The sequence below is a fragment of the Mus pahari genome, chromosome 16, assembly GCF_900095145.1.
Source record: "Mus pahari chromosome 16, PAHARI_EIJ_v1.1, whole genome shotgun sequence".
Classification (NCBI taxonomy): domain Eukaryota; kingdom Metazoa; phylum Chordata; class Mammalia; order Rodentia; family Muridae; genus Mus; species Mus pahari.
The window spans coordinates 14,134,311-14,156,590 of record NC_034605.1 but is presented as its reverse complement, the minus strand read 5'-3'; the positions used below and the strand labels follow the sequence as shown (position 1 = coordinate 14,156,590).

General features: G+C 43.9%; 1 protein-coding gene and 1 pseudogene across 6 annotated transcripts in view; one reads left to right on the top strand and one right to left on the bottom strand.

Moving 5' to 3' along the window:
- Positions 1-7,375, bottom strand: part of Dip2c (disco interacting protein 2 homolog C) — a 391,262-nt gene extending 383,887 nt beyond the window's left edge. For 5 of the 6 annotated variants that reach the window (XM_029547700.1, XM_029547702.1, XM_029547701.1 and 2 more), the window contains exon 1: positions 6,834-7,346. In XM_029547700.1, coding sequence (XP_029403560.1) covers positions 6,834-6,918 — 85 coding nt within the window. In that variant the 5' untranslated portion in view covers positions 6,919-7,346. Of the gene's footprint in view, positions 1-6,833 lie in introns of all 6 variants that reach the window. The other variant, XM_021215980.2, reaches the window with a different exon arrangement.
- A 3,464-nt stretch (positions 7,376-10,839) lies between these two features.
- Positions 10,840-11,052, top strand: LOC110333584 (annotated as a pseudogene).
- Positions 11,053-22,280: the final 11,228 nt, after the last annotated feature.

Here is a 22,280-nt window from a genome sequence, read left to right as displayed (position 1 = left end):
AATAAAGATCCGTGGAACACATAAATGAAAATCTCCCTCTCTGGTACTAATAGAGTTGGTTTAGGTCTGTCCCATAGTCTCCAGTCATTTCAGAAGAAAGAATTTTCACAGAAACCATTTTCTAAGCTAATAATCAAGTAATGATTTATAAAGTCATCAACCCAGAAAAAAAATATCTATTCAGTCCACATCAATGAAAAAAATTCCTCCATACTTAGCAAGATATATTTCCTTCGTCCTTCTTTCCTTTCTTCTTTTGATCTAATATCTATCATCCAAAACATTTCGGGGGGGGGGGGAAACTATCTCAATTCATAGTTCACAACACAGCTCATGTTAACACCCAAGATATCCAACAATGAATCAAAATTGCAACCCTTACAAGCATGCGCTCGTGCGTGTGTGTGTGTGTGTGCGCGCGCGCACACACACACACACACACACACAAATGACTGTAATTTCAACTCAGTTTTACAATTCAATATCACAGCATTTCCTTACTTTCTTCCCTACTGGATGCTGAGAAAGCAAAAGGGTATACAGAATATGTATGCTAGGATGACTTTAAATAGTCATTCCTCTGGCATGCTGACTTCTCAAAGTGCCACCCGCCCCACATGCACCAGCTGGGATTCCCAATTAGAGTCTCCTCTTTAAGAGCGCTATTTATCATCATCAGGAACAAATGGATGCAATTACTTCTTTTGAGATGTGACAAGATTTTGACCCTCAGCATAAAAGAACAGAGAGCACTGACAACAGGGGGTAACCTTTGTATCATATGCGCATACACACACACACACACACACACATACACACACCACAAAAGAAGGAAAATTAAAGTCAGATATTTTGAAAGTAGAATGCAGAAAGGGAAAAAGGAACAGAAAGAAGAAAAAAAAAAAGAACCAAACAAAAGATATTATCTGTTACTGAAAAAGAAAAAAGAAAGAAATGCTCTCTTTTCCAGAATACCGCTCAATGTGCACACCTAAGTCAGTAATTGTACCTATGCAACCAGGAGTTTCCTTTTTAAGGTGCTTTTTTTTTAACGTGAAGAACTAGAAATAATCTTATAATATAACTAGGATTTGAACAGGTGAGTCAGTTGTTATATGTGACATCAAAACTAAGATTATTCAATACATTCCTTTGCAATTCAAAAGAATGCTACAACTCATTCCATAAATCACTGCTTTATTTAAAAAAAAAAATCAGTTCTAAATAAAGAGATAACCCATTTGGAAAAGGCTGAGAGGAGGAAGGCAAAAAGTGACTCATAACATCCAACAGCATCCATAAGAGTCCCATTTGAAATAAAATAGACACACTCTTAAGCTTTCACCTCATAAAGTCAGATCTAAGGAGTGTGACAGTGGCACTGCAAATATGTTACTACTACCTGAAACAATCTTACAAATGGGGGGGTGGGGGAGAGAAGGGAGAGAGAGAGAGAGAGAGAGAGAGAGAAGCTAAATTTGACATCTAGAATTATTCATTAAGGAAAGAACACTCAAATCCAATTATTTCCCTGTGAAGAATCTTAAACTGTACACTAAAATCAACGTTACATATTTTTACTCATGTTAAGTGTACAAAATAGTAGGTTTTATATGACATTTTCATACATATGTATCCTTTATACCCTTTTATTCACTATCCATGCTCTACCATGTCCTTTATCCCCCTCATTGATCTCATTTCTCTCCCTGCAAACAGTACTCCTAATGCTTTTATGCTCATGTTTATGTATGTATATGTGGATAGACAGACAGACAGACAGACTGAGATGACTCTGGAAGGAAACATGCTTCTGCACATTTGTTTTCAAGCAGAAATTGTTTCGTTTTGTTCCCTTCCAATGGAAAGAAGGTATGCAAAGTTTGGATGGCAACAGAGATACCAAATCTCCCTTCCGGACTCCCAAAGGTGGTCACAGCACAGAAGCTGTGCAGAACTGTATCTTACTCGTTCTGTAGCAACAGAACACCTAAGCAAGGCTCAGGGACTGAGAAGGGCAAGGGGCAAAATCTAGCCCTTGAATTAAATGTCTGTTGTGTTGTTCCATTGGAACAATGCACTCCCAAACCCTTAAATGGCCACTGCTTTAAGAGTCCACTCTTTTGTGACAGCAGTGGGCTAGTTACATGGGACTGCTTGAGTGCATTAAAAACAAAACAGTATTGATTCCTTGACCAATACAGAAAGACCTGACATTCAAGTAGACTTTTCACCATTTTCCTGGAGCACTTTAATATACTGAAAAACAAAAAACAAAAAAACAAAAAAAAAAAGCTGCTAAATAAGACTCTTTTGGAGCATAAGTAATAGCTGAAATAATCTGGTACATTAGTTAATAGCGCAAAGCAAAAACTAAGCAACTCCCATTAGAGGAAGTTACAAAGATATTTGGCTATGAGACATGTTAACAATTTAAAAGCAATGACATTAAAGTACAGCTTTTTGTTTTTAAACTTTTCCCTCTACAAAAGCTAGATACCCCTTACAGGATACATTACAAGGCACTTTTCTTGACTTTTGTAAAAATAATAAGTCGACCCTAACCAGGTATAGGAGTGTACACCTACAATCCTAGCTAGTGGAGACACTAAGACAGAATGGCTAAAACCATTCAAGACCAACCAGCCAGAGCAATATAGTGAGATGCCATCTCATTTCAATATATGTTATATAGGTTAGGAATGTTGGTCAGTTGGTAAGGTATTTGCCTAACAACATGAAGCCCCATGTTTCAATCTCTAGCAACAAACTGAGCATGGTGGTAAATGCATGGAATCTCAGCAACAGGAAGGTTGGAAATTCAAGGTCATCCTTAATTGCCTAGGACATTCACATCCAGGGACTCTCACTTTATGAGACCCTGTGAGAAAACAAGCTAAACGGAAAGCATCGGAAGAAGCTTCTCCTCTAGCTCTTACGAGGCCAATGAAGTATAGGCACAGCCCAGGAAACAAGTGACCAGTGAACAAAGAAACCTACTGACACAACAGTCAGCAACTAAACTAGATTATTTTTTATATTTGATCTTAGCCAAAACGGCTGACAAGCAATGATTTCTTTTCTTTAATAAAACATCAGTCTGTTTCTATACCATGTTTTCTGTTTCCTCCTCTAATTTGTTTGGCATTCCTGTATAAACTTTTTTCCTCAAGCCAGATAATGTTTAATCACATATTAATGAGATTGTGTCTAGATCCTTTAAAGCCAAAAACAGGAAAAAAAAAAGTGTAATTCCAAAAGGCATGAATACTGGGGTTTGTTGTCATTGTTGTTGTTTGTTACTGTTGTGTTTGCTTGTTGGTTTTAAAGAAGAAAAATTATCTAAGAAAAAAAGAGTATGAGAAAGGCCCTCCCACAGCCCTGCCGGGCATACTGTAGAAGCCAGCTCAGGCATGGCTTTTTCCCCAGCTCATGTCCAGACCCAAGTGTCTGAACAGATCCAAGATCCTGGCCCCACACCAGTGAATATATCCACACATGTAAGCCCAGGGCTGTCTGAATCAATATAAGAAGTTGCACACTACACCTCCTGCAAAAACCTCTTGGGTTTTGCTGACAAGACTCTATAACGGCAAACAAAGCCTAGCTTCTCTCAGTGAAGGAAGCACTGGGCAGTAACAGAGGCTAGAGAAAGGGCAAAGGCACAACAAAGCAGGAAGGTTAAAACACACACACAAACAAACAAAAAACCTCAGCCAAGATACCAATGTATAACTCTTTATTAAACAAACAATAACTTGATCAAATAAAAATAGCATCAGTATATATAACAGCACCCCAGTAGATGGTACAGACCCAAAGTGGACCAATATATAGAAATCTAGATAATCTACAACTCATTTAGGATAGTAGCTGATATAAAAACTTTAATAGTCTGGTCATTGTTTTCAATGTATGTCATTAAAATGGAATTTTCTTTCATTCTCCTCTTAGAAAATGAGCCCTGGAAATTCCACATATTTTCCTGTAACACTTTCTATTCTGATAGTTGAATAAATAAAATAACCGACTCTTCTGTTTGTTTATTTTTTGAGACAGAGTCTCACTATGTAGCTCTGGCTGGCCTGGAACCTGCTACATAGCCCAGGCTGGCCTAGAATTCAGAGAGCATTTTGTCTCCTGAGCACTGGGATTAAAGGCATGTACAGGCAAGGAACTTAACTCTCTCCATATAGATTTTGGTGGATGATATACTGGGAAGCAGTACACTGCAATATTTGACAGTAAAAGTCATCCTAAGTTTTCACTTTGAAACTGGGTATGTTGGGATTTTTCCCCCCAGTTAGGCAAGGTAAAGAGACACAGAGATTCTTGATCTTCACCTCCTAGGTTTCTATACTAGAATAGCAGCAATACTAGAAAACAAATTGATTCATCTCTTCCAGGAAAACAATCCTCTTGGTTATAAGACATGAAATTTCAAAGATCTTTTGTAAATCACAATCAAAACTCAACAATGACAAAGCCACACTTTATAATAAAGTCAAAGGTAGCATAGCTAATAAATGATAATAATAAATGGGGGGGGAGCAGGTTCCAAGGAGTAGCAGAGGCTGAACACGGTGAAAAAAAGGCTTTTGGTTTTTTTTCTTTTTTTTTTTTTTTTTTCCTATTCTTTTTGTAATTCTTAAAAGTTTAGGTCAGGTCTCGACATAGCTCATATAGATAAAGAAAATAGAAAAGGACTTCCTGAATACAAATATATATACACACTCCTCTAAGCTCACCCATTCACCAAGAAACTCACTGAGTCCTTAAAGTTCTATACAGACACAAGGTGCTCACAGGGAGTTAAGCTAAGTACACCTCATCTAAAGTGGTTTTCCATACTTCTCTGGGCAGCAAGAAGCTAACATTCACTCTTCAAGAGTGATCAATGATGACAGGTGACTGCTGTTACCCAAAAACAAAACGGACAGCAGAGGAAAGCAGGATATGTGGTTCCAGGCATTATGTGAGGCTTTGAGAATAAACGTGAACTGACTTCCTAGTAGGCAGGGAGATTCAGACCCTGTGGAAAGGGCTCAATGAGGGTGAGTTCAGATGGCTTCTCACTTTTCAAGTATGGGTGGGCAGAGACACATCATATTAACATAGTGCAGACAGAGCAGAGGTGCTTGCTTTGAGTGAGAACATGAATGGGAAGGGGTGCTTTCAATACAGGATGTAGACAATAAAACAGAGCTGGTAAGCTGAAGAAGACAGTCTATCTCAAGCCTAACAAAGCACAAATGTTCCTTCATAGCTACTTAATGGAAATACACTGTCCACATTGCATACCTCATCTTCCAGTTTAAATCTAGAGAATTCAGCCCTGCCTTGTCTGCCCGTGGAAGAGTGATGCTCTCTCTTATCTCTAGCTGGTCAGAACTGAGGCAAAGAAGCACAGTCTGGGACACGTTCTCTTTTCCTTCCATTGGTGTTTCACCGGGACTGCTCCCAAAACACCTTGGAGAACCCCAAATTCGGGATAAAAGAAAATGTCTAATCTATGAGAATCTGATAACAGAAGCAACATTTACAGCCACCTGGTTTACTCTCCACCCTGAAAGTGTTAAAAGGGAAAACGCAAAGTCAACGTCAGCTCCTCCCCATGATGAAAACTGGCACGAATGAATTTACGTTCTGGCTGCTGGCCCTCACAAACCGTTACCAAAAAAAAAAAAAAAAAAGTTCACCATGTTAAACTGCTCCAAATATTAACTCAAGAGGAGACGACAGCCCATTTCCATACCACTACACTGTAGTCTTTTCAAATGAGTGGGATGACCGCTAAATATTTATTATTAGACACATTTTGGAACTTTAGTGGAGGAAAAAGGAAAAAAGAACCTACAAAACCCGAGCTGAAACTTATGACAGTTGAGCACATGATGCCCACCATGAAGAGCAAAGACGAAAGCGTATAACACTCCGTGAAATACAAGACTCCGTGAAATCACAAGAGCAGAGCAGCCGCAAAGTCCCAATGTCTCTATCCGGCCCGATGGGAAAGAGGAATCCAACCTGGCCTGAGGGGGGAGGTTTTAGGGCTCTAACTCAACCAGCTCATCACAAACACGCCGGAACAATAGTACTACTATCTTCCTCCCGCTGACAGGACCGTGTGTCCCTGCAACCTCAGAGGGATCCAATCCCGAAGTCCACTGACAAGTTTCGCATTAAAATCAGGCCATTAAGAGGCCGTCCCCCAAGCAGGGAACGTGGGAGCAGCGCACCGCTGTGCTGGTGGTGGTGCTGGTGCTAGTGGTGGTGGTGATGATGGTGATGGTGGTGGTGGTGGTGCTGCTGCTGCTGCTGCTCCTGCAGCTGCTGCAGCTGCATCAAGGACGCGGCGCCTCTCCATTAGGGAAGAGCGCACATCCCCACCAAGGCCATTTCCCCCAGCAGCCCTAAAGGTTGCTCCATCTTGCTTCGTAGCCGGGAGCCCCGGGCCCAGCCGCAGCGCACAGGGGGCATCGCGGCTGCACCGCGCCAGCTGAGCCTGGAGGGCGGGGGCCGCAGCACGCACACGCGCGCGCGTGCACACACATACACACGCACACACTACACACACACACTACACACACACACACACACACACACAAGCACGCGCGCACACAAGCACATGCACACACATGCACCCTCCCCGGGGCCACCACTTGGGGCCCGGGCCAGGGTCAGGACCGGGGCCCCGCCACCACCCCCCCAGGCCCGGCGCGCGCCCTCCCCGGGGTGACAGCACGGCCCGGCCCGCGGGGCCCCGAGCGCGCGCCAGAGAAGCGGTGTCCCGGCCCGGCCGGGGCGCGGGGCTAAGGGGGGGTTGCTGTTACCTTCCGACAGCTCCAGCTCCAGCTCGGCCAGCCGGGCCCTCACCTCCAACGGCAGAGCCATGCCTTCCAGGCTGCGGTCCGCCATGCTCGCCGCAGACGCCCCCGCCCTGCCGGCCTCCTCTTTGTTCGCCGACGGAGGGCTCCTCAGCGGCCGCCGCTCGAACCCGGAGAAGCCGCACTGAGGAGGCGGCGGCGGGCGGGCGGGAGCGGGAGGCCGGGCGGCGGCGGGCGGGCGCGCGGGGATTTTCTCCTCAGCCTCCTCAGCCTCGTCAGTCTCCTCAGCGCCTCCTCAGTCTCCTCAGCGCCTCGTCAGCCTCCTCAGCGTCTCCTCAGCGCCTCCTCGGTGCCTCGTCAGTCTCCTCAGCCTCCTCAGCGCGGCCCCGACCCTGGCGGTGGCCTCGCGCCCGGCTCTCTGCGCGCCTCCCCCAGCCGCGGGCTCCGGCCCCGCTCGGCCGGCACCGGATCACGGGCCCGCCCGCGGTCACGGCCACAGGGCTCTCGAGCTGCTCCGCGGCCGCCCTGCCCCGGCGGGAGCGAGCGCCGCTGCGCGCGCACGGGCCAGCAAGAAGGCGCGCGCCGAGGGTGGGAGCGCGCGGACGTGCCACGGCGGCGCGCGCTCAGGGGGGCGGGGCCTCCAGCGACTACTTCGAGAGCGCGCTCGTGGGACGGTGGTGCATTTGGCCTTGGGGGGGGGGGGGTCTTCCCAACCCCGAGGCTTAGGCTCCTCAAGACTCAAGGAGAAAAATAAAGAAGGCATTCTGAAGCACACCCTAGCCTACTTGTTAAAACTTCAAATGTTCTGGATCATCCAGGGCTGATTTTTTTTTTTAAATACTTTTAAGAGGAATAAATAATTAAAAAAAAAAAAAAAAAAAAAAAGCATGAGCCATAGATTGAGTACTAGGTTTGAAGTTTAAAAGCATGGATCTAGAACAGACTACTATATGACCTTGAATCACACAATGTTTTGTCTAGACTTCATTTTTCCCATTCGTGGAAATAAATCGAGGTAGGCTGAGTCTGACACACACTGTCCAGCCTTTCCTGAGACTGCGGAGTGCCTGTTACTCATGAGGAGCCTTCAGCAAGTGTCTTCTCCCTCAAATCCTACAATATCATCCCCGGCTTTTCTTCTACCTCTTGTGAATTTTTTTCCCCTTTGGTCATGGCCTCTGATGGTATCAATGTCTATTCTGAACGGCTGATACAGAGTCTGACTATTTGGGGACACTCTCACATGGCCAGCTGACTCCCAATAACCTCACCTAGCTGCCCCTGAGACCCCAAACACCACAAAACCAATGAAAAAAAACAAAAAAAAAAAAACAAAAAAACAAAAACCAGCATCTCCTAAAATTAAACATTCACCTACTTCTTAAAGCATTTTATTAACTCTTTGAGAATCTCATACAATGTATCCCTTAGCTCCTCCCAGATCCATCACCGCCTCTCTACTATCCCAATTTCATGTCTTTTATTATTATTATTCAATAACCTATGGACTCTAATTTGTTCTGTCCAAATATCTCAGGGTGGTTGATCTTCCAAGAGGTACATCCTTATAAAAGACAAACAAACAAACAAACAAGCCTACTCTCCTTCCCCGAGAAGCCCTCCACTGGCCACGGGGATAGGAGCTCATTAGCCCTTTCCCATGGCATGCTAGAATGTTGACTGGCTTGATCCTGTGCTGGCAACCACCGCTGCCGTCAGTTTGTGAGTCCAGAAGACAGTTTTGTTCCCTGTCTTCCTCAACCTCTGGCTCTTACAATGTTTCTACTCCACCTTCTGTGATGGTCTCTGAGCTTTGGGGAGTGAGGTGGTGATACAGACGCCCTATTTGTGGCTGAGCACTCTACTGACATTTATTCTCTCCACTTTGATCAATTGTGAGTTTCTGTGTCAACCACTACACAAAGAAACTCCTCTGATGAGGTCGGAAGCCTGCACTAGTTGGTGGGTAGAGAAACACAAATTTAGAGGGCAGTTTGATGCCTCGTGCGTCCCTTTAGCAGAGTAGTAACAGTAGGTTAGGGTCACTCCTGGAGCCTGTGATCTCCCCAGTCAGATTTGCAGTACCAGGCATATGTTTTCTCCTGTGAGGCAGGTCTGAGATCCAATCAGACAGCGGCTGTGAAAGCATATGACCTTCATATTCACACACAGCATTAATATCTTGCAGGTTATTATTGCAGGGTTCATAGATGGTTAAAACTGCTAAACACACACACACACACACACACACACACACATCCACAGCCTGCATAGCACCTTCCAGCACCATGCAAGACAGTCAACAAAGAAGGAACTTCCTGATTAGCATTGATGGATTTTGCCATGTCCTATGAACAATGTGTACAGTGCCTTCAGCCTTAGGGTCTTACCCGTCATCCACCTGCTTTTATCAGCTACTAGTGTTTTCCTAACTATCTAGGCTAAAGTCACCCTGGCTTCTCTACCTTGCTTCATCTTCACACAGCTTTTGCTTCTCAGTCTCCTCAAACCTATCCCATAAAAACACTGATCGTCTGCTTCCTTCCTGTGCCTGCAAACACTCTTTCTAGTCCCCATACTTCCTCCTGCCTGGAATATTCTCAAGACTATTGAGATGGTGCACCCAATAATGGGACCCTGCAACTTTAGACACTCTTCTTTCAACAGTACTTCAGCACATTTTCTTATGGAATGCAAGTGAACTTCTTAGCTTTAGACTAGTGGACCCTCACCAACTGCTCCAACCTTCAGCCTAGTCTTACCTGCCCAACCCCCATAGGATCTTGAAGAAAGGATGGCTAATATTCAGCATCCTTGCTAATTGTACATCAGTCTTCTGAGGCAGGACCTCTTGTGTTCAAGGCTGGCCTCCAACTTACTATGTAACCAAAGATGGTATGCACCATGCTACCTGGTTTATGCAATGCTGGGGACCAATCCCAGGGCTAAACCAACATTCTAAAACCTGAGTATTACCCAGCCCACAAATGGAACATCCATCTTCTTAATTGTTTTCATCTTGTTTATGTTTAATTTTATGTATAGAAGTCAGCGTGTTAGATCTTCAGGATCTGAAGTCACAGACAGTTGTGAGCTGCCATGTGGGTACTGGGAATGGAATTGGGTCCTCTGGAAGAGCAGTTAGTGCTCTTACCTGCTGAGCCATCTCATCTTGATCATGAATTCTCTTGTTGGCTCAGAATTTTCCCCGTCAGTTCTATTCTCCCTTACTATGTTCCCATCACTCTGACTTCATTCAATTTGACATTCAGTTAGTCATAACCTTCAGCCTGTGGGTAGACTCCTTGAAGACCGGGAACAAACCCATTCATTTGACAAGTGTTGCCTTCTTATGAAGATCTGCTTCTCAGTAGAGAACTGTGGAAGAGAAATAAGCCACTAGCAATGATAAACTTGAAATCTGTGAGCCCCAGACTGCCCGTTCTTTTGGTTCTATCTTGGGTCCTACACTGTGATGTTTGTCCATTGGTTTGGTGTTTACTCAAGAACATATTAAATACAGTAGATACTGCTGGCACAATGTTTGGCCCCATTCTTTTCATTATGATCAATCCAGCCACTAATTAAGAAATCTCTAGAGATCTCATTCTACTTTCCATGTTATAGATGAAAAACTTTAGGGAAATAAAATATAATAAAACCAGAATTGAAACCCTAGTCTCCATTACTGTTCCATAATGCTTTGTCTGGGCTTGTTTTTGTTTTTGTTTTTACCTTACTTGTCTTTTCCATATATATTGTTTCCAATTTTGTGTTGTTATGGGTTTTCTATGTGTGTCTGTAAATCTATATGTGTTTCTCATGTTTTTCCTTTGTTTTCCACCTTTGTTTGTTTGCCTGTTTATTTTGTAAAGAAAGAGAAAGACGATGTGGAGTTGAATGGCTGGGGAGGTGGGAAGGATCTGGGGAAAAATGAGGGAGGGGAAACCATGATAAGAATATATTGTATGAAAAAATCTACTTTCCTTGTCTTTGGTCATTCCACACCATCATGTCTGTCGTGACGCCACTGCTGCTGAGGAGGAGCCTGACAGGCTTGGCCCGTCAGCTCATGGTGCCAGCAGCTCAGGTCCACTCGAAGGTGCTGCAGGAGCAGCTCGGAGTCCTGGATATCAACATTGGTCTCACTTCCTGCTTCTTGTGTTGTCTTCTGACTGCTGGCTGGATCCTGTCATACCTGGAGAGCTACAAGAAGCAGGAGTGAAGAGAGCTGTCTTCCCTCATCCTCTGACTAGACTCCTCCTGCCAGCCCACCTTGATCATGTTTCCTGCATTCCTGGCTGGCCTTCCCTGATATCCTGTTATTCAATTCCAGTCACCTCTTCTGCAATCATGACCTCTAGATGTCTTCATGGTGACAACTGGGACCACATATATTGGTTCTGCTTGGTGGGATCCCCTTTTGTAACAATAAAGTCTATTTAAACCTTGCTCCAGAAAAAGAAAAAAGAAAAAAGAAAAAAATCTATTTTCAATTGAAATAAATGAACACAATGATAACATCCTAAAGTTATAAAAAATAAAGTTTATTTTTATTTAGTTTGTCTATAGTTTGTCTGCACCAAGACAAGGTCAAGAATAATATAATCATCACCCTAGCATGGAAAAAGAGGGCTTGATGAGTCCCACCCTTAGCTGAGGAGCTATAGACCCCTTATGGCTTCAGGATAAAAGATGGTAAATTTTCTTTAAAGCTATGGTTTAACCCATACTCCATTGGATAGCCACATGCTAATGAGAATATGGGCAGAACAATTTGGTCTTGTTGGGTAACTCAATTTAAAAAAAAAGAAAGAAACAACAACAACAAAAAACAACAAAGAAAAAAGTTGAGGAGCAAGGGGGTAGAGATGGATCTGAGAGGCATTGGGAACAAATAATGATAAAAATATCTTGTATAAAATTCTCAAAGAATTAATAAAAATGTTTATTAAATGTTTTTAAAAATATCCTACTCTCTAAAGTAGAAAGTGCTGGGTTCATTTTACATTCCAAACAGAAAGTGGTACCAAGTAAATTTAAGACAGGGTGATGTCAAGATAAGGTATATATACTCCTTTTAGGAACTACGCAGATCAGACTGGAAAGGTGGCCCAATAGGGAAAGGTGTTTGCCATTAAGCCTGACAGTATGATTCAGATTCCTGGGATTGCATGGTGGAAAAAGAGAACTTACTTCCAGCAACACACACACACACACACACACACACACACACACACATCCCTTTAAGAAATGTATAGGTCATGATTTGTTTGTGAATGTCGATCTCAGAGAAAACTTGTATTTGCCATTAAATATATAGGTTGGATAGCTAGAGTTGGAGCTGACAGTTCTTCATTTCAGCAGGCCTTTGACCACAAAATACAGTGGAGAGGGTGTATGTGTGCTCTTGGCTCTTAACAATGTTTTCAATAACATGATACCTAACTTTATCAGGAAATTCTACCATTTCCTCAAAGCTATGATGTCAAAAACCAAACTCATCTTACCGACTGGCCCTCACCCCAGCTTGTTATTTCTGATAATAACATTCCTTTCTTTTACATATCCCTTTCTCATCCCAGAGACCAAGTTTCAATAGCCTCTGCCCATGATATTTTTCTCATGAATCTTTTCCTCCCTCTCTGTCCTGCGGATACAGCTCAAACCAGGCCTGGTTTGAGAGGTGGAGAGAAGAGTGGGGATAGGAATGGGAGGAAAGAGAGAAGGTAGGAGAGACAGGGATCTGCTGCAGACGGCAGAGTGGGGACTGGAGCCTATTCACTGTGGTCCTTTAGAAATAGATCTGCTGTTCTCTCCTGTACATCTAGGTTTAGCTGGTAATTCACCTGACCCATTCACCTCTGTAAATCCCATTCATTTGGCAAGGGTTGTCTTCTTATGAAGATCTGCTTCTCAGTAGAGAACTGTGGGAGAGAAATAAGCCACTGGTGGTGATAAACTTGAAAGCTGGGAGCCCCAGACTGCCGGTTTGGTTTGGTGTTTACTCAAAAACATATTAAAATACAGTAGATACTGCCGGCACCATGTTTGGCCCCATTCTTTTTCATTATGATCAATCCAGCCACTACTTAAGAAATCTCTAGAGATCATGAGGAACCCCAACTCTTGTGTCTCCGTTTTACTAACATCTTCCTTCATCTTCTCCCACCAGGTCTCCAAGCTATGTCATAGCCACGTGTAAAATTTTATTCAGTGACTCCCAGCACAGTAATATGCATCTATATCTCTGGTTACTGAGAGGTTGAGGCAGGAAGACACTTTGACTAAAATATCTGCGGCCATCCCAGCAAGGGAGCTCACATCTTAAATCCCAGCACTTGGGAGGCAGATCTCTGAACTCAAGGTTAGTTTGTTCTACCCAGTGAATTCCAGGAGAGTCAAAGCTACATAGTAAGACCTTGTCTCAAAACAAGCAAAGGTTTGAGGCCAATATAACAAAACCCTGTCTTCTAATATTTCTCCCCCAAACAAATGACACTCCTTCCATGAAGCCAAGCCTAATGTCACCTCTGGAATTACACACCTCTTTATCTATCTGTTCTCTCTGGGATTTGTAATTAATAGGTGTGTCTTATCTGACAGCTAACTTATCTACAATCCCAGCATTGGATTGAATGGCAGAACAAGAAACATATTGTTTCTCAAAGAGTAGTCCTGCTCTGGGACAAGGAAGAAAGCCTGTCTGTGTCATCATGTCCAGTTCCGCTCATGCTCATCTTCACAGAATGCAGGACTTTGTATATACTAGATATACACGTAAACACATGTACAGAAGACTGGTTCAAATGTGTATCAAGCCGAGCTGATGTATTGGTAAAGATAACTAGAATAGATTCGCAGGTCTATTGGTTCAAAAAACTCTGCCAAAAGCCCCAACACTTCCGTCTGGGACCAGTCTCTCTTCGGACTCTTTACCTTCAGTAAACCGATGTAGAGGCCTGTGAGTTTTATTTAGGAAGTGGATCTCAGTTCTCAGCATCTTTTTATTTGTTTTTGAGACAAGGTCATTCTAGGTCAGCCTAGTCTCCAACTTACTGTTCACCTGAGGATGACTGGAGCTCCTGATCCTCCTTCCAAGGTCTGGGGCTTGATAAATGCTAAGCAAGCACTCCATCAACTGAGCTGCATCCCCAGCACTATCAGTACTCATTACAGTGTGCAGATCAGAGAACAAATCTAGGAGGATTGGTTGGTGGATCCTAGGAATGGGACTCAGGTCATTGGGTGTAGTAACAAGCGCCATGGCTCACCAAGTCATCTCATCGCTCTGCATCAGCATTTATTAATACAGTAGAATGATTTACATTATCCAAGAAATCGACCTCCCTAAAATGAAGGCCAGGAGACATGGGACATGAGACATGGTTCAGAGCATTTAAATAGCCAGGAAGAAGAAGGAGGAAGGAAGAAAGAAAAAGAAGGAAGGAAGGAAGATAGTCTCCCCATCAAGGAGGCAGGCTCAAGAACAAGGAGGAAAGGGAGATGTTTTCTGAAGAGACAGTGATATGTACTATTACACGCTATCCGTGCTACTCGGAAGTTTTGCCCAAATACATCCTCGAGGTATAAGGGAGTAAGAGAATCTTTTAAATCAGAGTATGTTAGAGGTAGCAGTGCTGGCCAGAGAGAGTTTATTTATTCATGAGATCACTAACAGAAAGGAAAATGAAGGCTCAGAGTAACTGTTCCCCTTGCAGAAGGGTATCTCAAACTGCACCCTGGCTTCTTAAGTCTTATTGCTGTTGCTGTGATAAAATACCACAACCAAGGCAGCTTATAGAAGACAACAGAGTTTAAGTGGTTTATGGTTCTAGAGGGAGGTGCATGGGTCCAGAAAGCCATGGCAGCAAACAGCAGGCAGGGCAACAAGAAGAGGGGGCTGAGAGGTCACATCTTTAACCATAAACACAAAGTAGAGAGAACTAACTGTTAGTGGGCAAGGCTACACGCCAGAAAGCCCACCCTTGAAGACATAGTTACTCCAACAAAGCTACACATACCTCCTCCCCAAGCAGGGACACCAGCTGGGGACCAGGTGTTCAAATACTGGAGCCTCTGTGGGACATTGCTCATTCAAACTACCACACAGTGTGAGGTGATTTCAATCTCTATCAAGCTCTATCAAGGTAACAAAGAATTTATTCATTTTTGTGTTTTCCTCTGCATATGACATCCCCTACTCCCTGCAAGGTACTTGGGAAAAGTTGGTTGTAAACTATTGTTTTTTGAGCTCTCCAGATACTTAAGTAATAAATCCTGTGGAGGAAGGTGGCATATTGCCTTGTGATTGCAGGATCTTCCTAAACTGCAGTTTCCATGCAAAACAGTGCCTAGGAACTCATGGTTTGCTTAGAGTTCAACCATGTCCTAACAAATTTCCAAAACTGGGTTCAGACAGGCTTAAAGACAAGACAGATGTGGCATAAAGTTTGAGTTTATTTAATTCTCATTTAGGAAACAGCTGGAAACGCTTGCATGAAACTTTGCATTTCAAGATCATTAGTATTGTTGTGGCATTTCCACAGCATAGATAGATAGATAGATAGATAGATAGATAGATAGATAGATAGATAGATAGATAGATAAATAGATAGATGACAGATAATAGACTTTATATCATATTCTGAATTATATGACTGTAACCAAGTTCAGAGACTTCTGTGTGCATTTCTGCTTCTGCTTTTATTACTATTCTCTTCCAGAAACAGCAAACCATCTGTGATAGTTAATTTTCTTTGTCAACTGAACTAGAGACACATGTGTCTGGGGGAGTATTATTTTAGAGAGGTGTAGCTGAGGAAGTAAGACCCACACTAACATGAATGACATCATCCTATGGCGTGGGGTCCCAGATTGCACTAGAAGGGGTAAGGAGAAAGCTAGCTGAGCACCTGCGTGAAGATGCAGTGTGAACATCTGCCTCACGTTCCTGCCTGCTGTCATGCTTTCTCCACCAGGATGGATCATGCCTTCAAACTGGAAGCCAATGTAAGCTCTTCCCTAAGCTGCTTCTTCCAGGTATTTTTGTCATAAAAATCAGGCAGTAACTAATGCACCACACGGTCCATTTACCCAAGAGCCATTGCAGTAGCAAAGGGAAAGAAACCACAGATAATTCCATAGAGTCTGAAGCTACATGGGTTCGCTTTCTCACATCATTGATGCAAATACTGAGAATTCAACTGCCAGTCAAAGATGTTTTCATGGGAAAGCAAGTTGTGAATATGTGTCCTGGGCAAACCGCCTAAATGTTTCGTTGTATATGTTTTCACACATCAAAGTACAATTACCAATGAGGTAATTATTTCTGATATTTTAGATAATTTGGTGAATTCTAAACCACTTCTGCTAATGGTGCTGTGGCTAACACAAAGTAGCAAATTATGTGAACATTATTCATGCTTGGTATTAGATTGTATGAATTTTCTGCAGCATATTTCCTTTGCCAATTATGATTGATTAATGCCTGATAATTAAACTATTGTCTAAATTGGCATTCCCAGAACTTGTATCTGCAAATGGCTGAGACAAACAACACAAGGACTTTTGAAGTAGAGGGGAAAGAAGTTGAGGACTAAAATTTTGTTGCTGAAAATCCACTATGGGGAACCGGACACATGGTGGCACACTGCTTTCGTTCCACTAATTGATTGGCTAGAGAAGGCACGTATCTATGCGTTCAGGGCCAGACTGGTGGAGGCCAGCCAGGGCTATGCATTGAGACTCTACCTCAGAAAAGAAAAAACATAGGGAGAGAGAGAAAAAAAAGAAAGGAAGGAAGGAAGGAAGGAAAGAAGGAAGGAAGGAAGGAAGGAAGGAAGGAAGGAAGGAAGGAAGGAAGGAAGGAAATCCACAGTAGGTCTAGAAGAATGGCTCATTGGATAATGCCTCTTCAGTATAAATGTACAGATCTGACCTTGGATTTATAGCACCCACATGCACCTGCAATCCCAGCACTGCCTCAGTGAGAAGGGGTGGGGGCAGGGGAGTCAGAGAATCTCTGGAAAGCTTTGGGGCAAACAACAAGAGACCCTGTCAAAAACAAGGCAGAAGGTGAAGACCGACAGCTAAAATACTGGTTGTCCTCTGATGTCCATACACATTGTCATGGAATGCACATGCTTACTGTTAATATTTTGTCTAAGCTCCATCCCACAGTTACCTGACCGCGGCCAAGTATGCTCCACCCTACAGTTACCTGTCAATAGCCAGGTATGCCTGACTCACTATAAAAGGGGCTACTTGGCCCCTCCTCTCTTTCTTGCTTCTCTCTTGCTCCCGCTCACCCCATTTCCTTTCCCCCTCCACATGCTTGTGTCCAACCTCTACCCCTCTCTCTCTCCCTCTCCTTCTCCCTCTCCCTCTACCTCTACCCCTACCTCTCCCCCTTTTTCTGCCTCTACGACCTCTTGACTCCCCTCCCCATGCCCTGAAAAATACTATATCATCCCATGGCTGGTTCCTCATGGGGAAGGGATGCCTCAGCATGGTCCCGCAGAGGCATCCCCTTCCCCCATACCTCACACACATCACCAAACAAATCCCCTCCTCTCTTTATCTTTTTTTTATAAACACATCACTTCCCCTAACACACATGAACCCATACACACAAATCTACAACAGATGGGCGAGAGATGTAGTTCAGTGGTTCAGCCTTTACCTAGCTGGCATACGGGAGGCCCTAAGCTCAATTCCCAGCACTATCATGAAAAAAAAAAAAAAAAAAACTCAACATAGTAGAAAGAGGACATAAAAAGAATATTTTAAAATTGACCTCATTCCTTCAAAATGCAAAACAAACAAACCTGCAGGTGGAATCAAGGACACTCCTAAGTGGATTCTACTCTGCCAACAGAATTGCACCACGAAACTCACAGGCAGCAAAAAATGCATTGGAATTGTGTCACTGTGAAGCTAAGAGCACTGTTCTCCAGTGGTTCTGTACTCTTTCATTCCTACACTCTGTGAAACAACTAGAGATGGTGTGACCTCCATTGTTTATATAAAGACATGCTCATCTAAGAACATCCAGGGGACCCAGGCCTTCCCAACTATCACCCAGCCAAACAAGAAAATAAAACTAATCTTTTGACCACGGGAATTGGGCAGAGAGTACGAGAGAGAATCAAGAGATAGTCAAACGCCAGTCTGCAGAGAAGTTTTACTTAACAGGTACCAGTCCATACCAGATTCCAAGTGTGTCAATAGCGTAGGGTGATTTTTCAGGTTAGATCACCAAGAATCAGATCAAGGTTTGGGGTGTAGGTGTCTTATTGAACCTACTCTCACAGGAAGAACAAGAAAGAAGTATTTACATCAGGGCAAGGAAGGAGAAAGAACACTTCATCATGGTTCCATCCAAACGCCAAGCATTTGGCTCTGGAGCATCAGTGCACAGAGCCATCTGGGCAGGTGGTCAGCCCTATGCTGTGGAGCGGTTACTCATTACCTGTAGTGGTGGAAAGGCACTTCTAATGGGTGGGGGAGCAGAGGGGGTAAACATACTTGTGTTAAAGATTCTACAGGGCTGGTTAACTGATTAGATAACAATGTCATGATGGTGAGAGTTGAAATTTTAGTGCCTGTAATAACCAACCATCCTTTGCTTGCTTTGTTCTGTCCTAGCATCCTCTCCCCTATCTGGTAAAAAACCCATGGAATATATTAACTCAGTAGACCACAAGCTTCCATCAACCCTAAAGCCAAGAACATCACCTGATAATATCTAAAACCTACAGCAGAATTTTTCCTTCTGCTGTAATTCATCTGATGACCCTGCCTGTGTATTGGGAAAATGTCTTGACTTGTAATTTTTGGATTCTTTTTCTGTGACTGTAAAGGTTGACATTCACCATAAAGTGGATCTGTGCAAACAGCATGACAAAATTAACCTGTATGACCTCAGGAACGGAAGCTGGACTTTAGTGACTGAGCACTGGGGTTGGGGGTGTGTTTATTTTGTATTTATTCTTTTTATATTCAACCAAGACAAAGAATTATTTAAAGGATTTCACTTACTTTGCATACACTCACGATGAGTTTTAGACAATGTTCAGACATGTGCAACGTCTTACAAAGCCATTGGTATGAACCACTTTCCCTCCATCCAGATCGGTTCCTAAGCTGTTTGTATAAGGCCTGAAGCCCAAACACAAGGCCAAGGATGGTTAATATTCTTTATCAACTTGAAAGATTCTAGAATTGCCACAAAGCACACCTCTAGGTGTGTTGGTCTGTCCTAACCAGAAAGGTTTTTTTGTGTGTGTGCCCACTGCCCCACTCTGGGTCATCCATCCCACAATCCTTCCCTCAATACCCCTTCCCCTTACTTGAGTGGTGGGGGTCCCCTGGGTATCCCCCAACCATCGCACATCAAGTCTCTGTGAAGCTAGGCACATGCTCTCCTACTGAGGCCAGACAAGGCAGCCCGGCTAGTAGAACATAACCCACAGACAGGCAGCAGCTTTTGGGATAGGCCTCATTCCAGTTGTTTGGGACCAACATGAAGCCCAAGCTGCACATCTGCTACATTATGTGTGGGAGGCCTAGGTCCAGCCCGTGTGTCTTAGTTAGGGTCTTATTGTGGTGAGCAGACACCATGACCAAGGCAAGTCTTATAAAGGACAACATTTAGTTGGGGCTGGCTTACAGGTTCAGAGGTTCAGTCCATTATCATCAAGGCGGGAGCATGGCAGCATCCAAGCAAGCATAGTGCAGGAGGAGCTGAGAGTTCTACATCTTCATCTGAATGCTGCTAGTGGAAGACTGACTTCCAGACAGCTAGCATGAGGGCCTTAAAGCCCACATCCACAGTGACACATCTACTTCAACAAGGCCACACCTACCCCAACAAGGCCATACCTACTCCAGCAGGACACTTTTAAAAGAACCACTCTCTGGGCTGAACATATACAAACCATAATACCATATATGTTCTTTGGTTGGTGGTTGAGTCTCTGAGGGCCCCAAGGATCCAGGTTAGTTGACTCTGTTGTGGAGTTCTTATTCCCTTCGAGGCCTTACCAGAAAGATTTAACTTGACAGAGGAGACCTGTATCCTGAGTATGGGTGGAGTCATTCTATGAGCTAGGATCCTAGATTGAATAACTAGAAGAACATAAACTGAAGAGCAGCATTAACCTCTCCCTGTGTCTCAACCACAGATACGCGACCAGACACCACACTTCTGGTTCCGTACCTTCCCCACCATTATGGACTTTCCCCTTAAAACTGTTTTTCCCTGCCAGGCAGCGGTGACACACACCTTTAATCTCAGCACTTGGGAGGCAGAGGCAGGTGGATTTCTGAGTTCAAGGCCAGCCTGGCCTACAGAGTGAGTTCCAGGACAGCCAGGGCTACACAGAGAAACCCTATCTCGGAAAAAAAAAAAAAAACAAACAAAAAAACTGTTTTTCTCTGGGGAGTTGGAGAGATGTCTCAGTGGTTAAGAGAACTGACTGCTCTTCCAGAGGTCCTGAGTTCAAATCCCATCAACCACATGGTGGCTCACAACCATCTGTAATGGGATTTGATGCCCTCTTCTGGTGTGTCTGAAGACAGTGACAGTGTACTCATCATATATAAAATAAATAAATAAACTCTTTTTAAAAAGAAAGAAGCAAAGAAACAGAAAAAGAAAAAACTCTTTCCCCCTATGTTGTTCTTTAAAACAGTTTCTAATTGTGTGTGTGTGTATGTGTGTGTGTGTACACGCGCACGCTCACACGAGCGTGCATGTGTGTGCACGTGCGCATGCGCACATGAGCACTGCACCCATATACACACATGTGTATCTACAAATACACATGTAGTATATTGCATGTTTGAAGTCCAGAGCAGAGGACACTTCAGAGAGCTGGCTCTTCCTTTCCACCTTGTTGAAGCAGGGTCTCCTATTTCTGCTGCTATTTAGGTTTCTATACTCCAGGCTAGCTTGCCCACCAGATTCAAGACCATTTTCCTGCCACCACCTCCTATCTCTTTAAAGGAATGTTGATATTACAGACATGTGACATCCACATGCAATTTTTTTTAACTACATGGGTTCTGGAGATCAAGCTCAGGCCGACAAGCTTGCATTGCGATTGCTTTCACTTGCTGACCCATCTCCCTGCCTCAAGAGATGGTGTCCTGGTATTAGGTAAAAGGTCAAAAGTTAGGACTTCCTCTTACCATACATTGAAAATGGACATACCAGAACTGAGAGAGGGCAAATCCAGGAGCTCTGCATTATCTTATTTCATCTCCATGACAGAGGCAGGGAATAACGTGTGATAAAATAACATTTTATCTGGCCTAAGTTAGGAGTCATAACATGGTCACACAAACAAACAAAATGCTTGTGCTAGTCAACTTCCAAACTCCCACAGTGAACAGAGAAAGGTACTGAGGGAACTGCAGCTTCCCAGTAACAGCCCCAATATGAGAGAATCAGGGCATTTACCAAGTTAGAACAAGCCTCATGGCACCCACTGTATGTGAGTGCATGCGTGTGTGTGTGTGTGTGTGTGTGTGTGTAGTGTGTGTGAGGATGTGTGTGTACATACCTGACCATGCGTGTGGAGACAGATGTCATGGTCAGGTGCCTTTCTTAATGGATCTCCACCTTACTTTTTGAGACAAGATCTCTTGCTGATCCTGGAATTCACAGGTTAAGCGGGATCGACTGAGCATCAAGCTCCAGGAAGCCCCTTGTTTCCACTTCCAGGATGTGGATTACAAGTGCATGCAACCCGCTTTTCACATGGGTACACGGTCCTATGCTTACTCAACAAGAACTTAACCCACTAAGCCGTCCCACCAATCCCTGAGCATCCCCTCTTCCAGAGTCAGTAGCTTTATCAAGGGCTTCGCTAGCTGTCATGGTGTTGACAGACCCCAGGAAGTGAAAGATAAGCACACAAGCCACCACAGGATAAAGCAGAATTAATAACTGCCACATGAACGATGTGTCGCTGGGGGAGGTCAAGAATGAGGAAGTTCATATAGAAAGCGTGTTAACTCTGGAGGGTTTGCATTGATTTCTAAGCCACATTTGTGACTACATAGAATCTACTCTAAAGCCTTTTCATAATAAAGCAGTTCTCTCTCTCTTTCTCTCTCTCTCTCTCTCTCTCTCTCTCTCTCTCTCTCTCTCTCTCTCTCTCATCATCATCATCAAAAAACTCTAGACAAAAATTCTCTTAAGAGCCAGGAGGACCAGAGTTTGGATCCCCAGCATCCATAAAGCGAGCTGTGCACCGCAAACCTGCCTGTAACCGCAGCTCCAAACTGGAGGATGACTGTGGCTTACAGACTTCCAGCCTAGCTGAGAAAACTTCAACTCAGCTACAGGGAGAGACTGTGTCTCAAAGGAGTAGGTGGAGCCTGATAGTTGAGGACCCTTGGAGATCTCTTTTGGCCTCCATGCACATGGGCAGAAGCATGTGC